Source organism: Cynara cardunculus (assembly GCF_001531365.2).
Source record: "Cynara cardunculus var. scolymus isolate 2C chromosome LG 13, CcrdV1, whole genome shotgun sequence".
Lineage (NCBI taxonomy): Eukaryota > Viridiplantae > Streptophyta > Magnoliopsida > Asterales > Asteraceae > Cynara > Cynara cardunculus.
Window position 1 is genome coordinate 2,889,151 of NC_037540.1, and position 3,534 is coordinate 2,892,684.

At 32.1% G+C, this 3,534-nt stretch overlaps 1 protein-coding gene across 1 annotated transcript; it reads right to left on the reverse strand.

Moving 5' to 3' along the window:
- Positions 1 to 264: 264 nt before the first annotated feature.
- LOC112526123 (zinc-finger homeodomain protein 11-like) lies at positions 265 to 1,254 on the reverse strand. Its single transcript, XM_025136512.1, has 2 exons — positions 937 to 1,254; positions 265 to 843 (listed from the first exon to the last, which is right to left on the reverse strand). The coding sequence occupies exons 1-2, from the start codon at positions 1,252 to 1,254 to the stop codon at positions 265 to 267; spliced, it is 897 nt and encodes a 298-aa protein (XP_024992280.1).
- Between the last annotated feature and the right edge of the window lie 2,280 nt (positions 1,255 to 3,534).

Consider the following 3,534-nt stretch of genomic DNA (forward strand, 5'->3'; position numbering starts at 1 on the left):
AGCAACTAAATAATCATAGAAATTAAGCTATAAATAGTGAGTCAATGCAATTAGCATTAATTCTGCTATTCTTATGGAGAGAAATGGAAGAGCTGATGAAAATCTTGACGGTTTGGATTAAAATTTTAATGTTTATTAATTGAAATTACTCTAATATTCTTAATTAATTAGGGTTGTTAAGACAAAAGGAAGAAGATGATAATGATTTCTCCCTGTGAATAAACTCGTTTTTTTCTCGTAATACAAACTAAACAGCTAGCAGAATCAACATGAAGAAGAAGACCCATTAGTAGAAGCTTGGAGATGAACAGCACGGCCGCAATCACCGCCACCACCACCACCACCAACATTTTCTTGATCACTACTGTTACTGTTATCTCTTCTATCAACATTGTTGTTTTCCTCATGGAAGTCGCTGCAAATTACAGGTCTACCATTGTTAAAGATGTTGATGCTTTTGCTGCTGATCCCCACTGTGGCTGTGGAGGTGGTGATGGCAGCGGCAGTGGCGGTGGTGGTGGGAGAAGTTATGTCTTTTTCTTTCTTTCCAAAAGTGTTTTTGTTGTTATGCATCCAAACTTTAAATATTCCTCTTCTAATTCCAAGCTCATTGCAGAATTCCGCCACCAATTTATCATCACATCGCTGCATCTTCCACCCCACTTTCTCTGCAAAAAGAGACATCTTTTCTTTCTGATCTTGGCTGAATTTCGTCCGGAACCTCTTTCTCCCATTTGGGTTTTCGATCTTGATCGCCGCCGGCGTCCCCGGTATCGCCACCGTGTGGTTTTGGTCAGCAGCTGTGCTGAGGGACAACAGCACGTGCGGTGCGTATGCGTAATTTGTCGGTTGAGGTGGAGAGTTTGGGGAGGTTGAGATCCCACATGGGTGCTGGTGGTGGAACTCGATGAAATGAGTTTTCGTGGTGGCGAAATGGTCATCGATGGGATCGCGGCGGTGGAAGTTCCGGTGGCAACCACAAGCAGCGCATTTTAGAGAGATGGGTTCTGATACCGGTGAAGGCATGAACTCTCCGCAGCCGTCCACGGCATGGCTGCCGATGGTGGCGGCATGATTCTTAAGACATTCTTTGTACGCCACCACCGTAGGCGGTGGCTGGCGGTGGTGTTTCTTTCCATTAGAGAAGGACGATAAAGGGTTGCCTAGTTGAGAATGAAGTAGGGTTTCAGTCTCAGAATCTGGGGTGTCGGCGCCGGCGCCGGAGGTGTTGGTGGTGATGTGTTTTAGGTCCATTTTGTGATGGCCCAAAAATAAGAAATCTTGAAAATGGAAGGGGGGGTTTGTTGAGGCGAAGGTGAATTGGTGATTATGATTTGAAATCTTAAGGGTGTGTTCTTGAGACTTTATATGCTCATAATGAAAAGCAGTTTGGATAATAGAAGGGGTGTTGGGGAATTATACACCTTTTTTCTCTCCCATACATGCTTCCTAAACTTTTTTGCTTTTAGGAATTTATTACATATACCTCACATACAATATATTCCAATCCAAGGATCTATAAATATGTATTTAATACATGAATATATATACATAATAATATTTTTTAATACATGAATATATACATACATACATATGGAAGGTTGATATGAGTCGTATATATATTCATCAATGTATTTAACAATGTATTCAAATGTGTGTATATATATATATTTATACTATCTTATAAAGCAAATTTAGCAAAAGTCTTAAAGTCTTAAAATACTAAATGATCAAAATACTCTTTTATACACTTTTTCACCCCCTCCTCTCCTCGCATGCACTCACCATCTCACAACCGATTTTTTTTGAATTATAATTTTAAATTTACACTTTATATCCTTATAATTAGTTAATTAATTTACTTTACGTCATTTACTTTTAAATGTTTCATTTTAAACCTTTATCGAATTAATATACATAATCGTATATCAATTAAAACATGTTTAAAAAATACATTTTTATTTTAACAAATTACACCATTATAATCGTCTATTTAATACATTCGAAATGAGTCCAATATTGAATAGTTTTTACTTAATTATATTATTATATATTATATATAATGTGAAAAAATATTTTTAATATTTACGATTTATATTATAGTTATTTATATATATATATATATACTATATATTTTGGAGTTAGGCTGTTCAAATTGCACTATATAATATGTTCTGAATTAATATGTTCTTGGTTTTTTTGAAATATATATATATATATATATACATGTATTAATTCAACCTTAATCTGAGTTTCTGGACAAGAAAGAGGGTAAACAGTTGAAATTTCATTCTAAAACTTTTTTTTTTGTCTTTTCATGGCTTAATATCTGTTAAATTTGTAGTTTTCTTTATTGGTTTTGAGTGTTTATCTTAAAACTCAAGTTTCTTGGTTCTTTGCTCTTGGTGTAAATCGAACACATTTGTGGAGTCGTTTAAATATATTGGATTTTAAATTGTCATACAATTTTTTTCATCGATAGTCTGTAATTGGAACCATAACTCTTATTTATTCAAATTGTATTAATATGTAAAGACTAAGTGTAACATATATCATCGTTAATTCTTATATTATAAAACCAGTGGAACTTCAAAATCGTTAAAATTCATGGCTCCCGCCGCATTGCGCGGGTACACAACTAGTATATATATATATATATATATATATTCATTAATGTATATACTTACTAAAATTTATACTATATATTCATCAATATATGTAGATGAATGATCATGTGAGAATATGAGTTAAAATGAGAAGTTTAAGAAGTTATTTGGATCCTTGATCACTTTTTAATGTCAAACCAACACATGAATTGTGTTTTAGAAGAGAATTGATTCGGTATATCTTATTAGTGTTGATCTAGTGCATCTATTTATTAGGATTGATCCAAAAGTACAGATCTGTTTTTACCATTCTCACCGTAACTTTTATCTCACTGGAACTCAACCTTAAATATATATATATATATATATATATATATATACATATACATATATATTGGTTCTTATGGTTCTTATTTGATCTTTTCCCTGTAAATATGTATAGGGTCAGTGCAAATGGAAGCAATTTTCTAAGATGAAAACGTGGAAACACGAAAACAGATGAAAAATATACGAGTTTGAAAGTCAAGTTAAAATAGCGTAAAATGTTTGTTTTTAATTGGTATAATTTGTTTTGGCTCTAATTTTAATTATATTTTCCCTATTTTTTTATAAAACACAGAGGGGGTTTAATTTAAATATAAAACTTTAACCACCTTCTTAATCAAATTTATCTATACTATATTATAAAGCATTTGGCTAAAACTCTTAAAAACTCTTAAAATTCTTAAATCCGTTCATCCCTAAACGATTTCATCCCTATCCGATTTCATCCCATATCTGAATTCGTGTAACTAACTGCAGATAAATACAATCAAATACAAGATAAACATCTAATTTTAAATATAAAAAATCTAAAATATAATTAGTATAATCATTAAATTTTAACATAATACTTAATTATTATCTTTATAAAATTTATAATATTAAA

What these genes read in the sequence shown, in the direction of transcription:
- LOC112526123 (XM_025136512.1), bottom strand. Translation starts at nt 1,254, where the DNA reads ATGGACCTAAAACACATCACCACCAACACCTCCGGCGCCGGCGCCGAC. An exon ending in GCCGCGATCCCATCGATGAC is followed by an intron (nt 844 to 936) that starts CATTTCGCCACC and finishes CCTCAACCGACA; the next exon opens with AATTACGCATACGCACCGCA.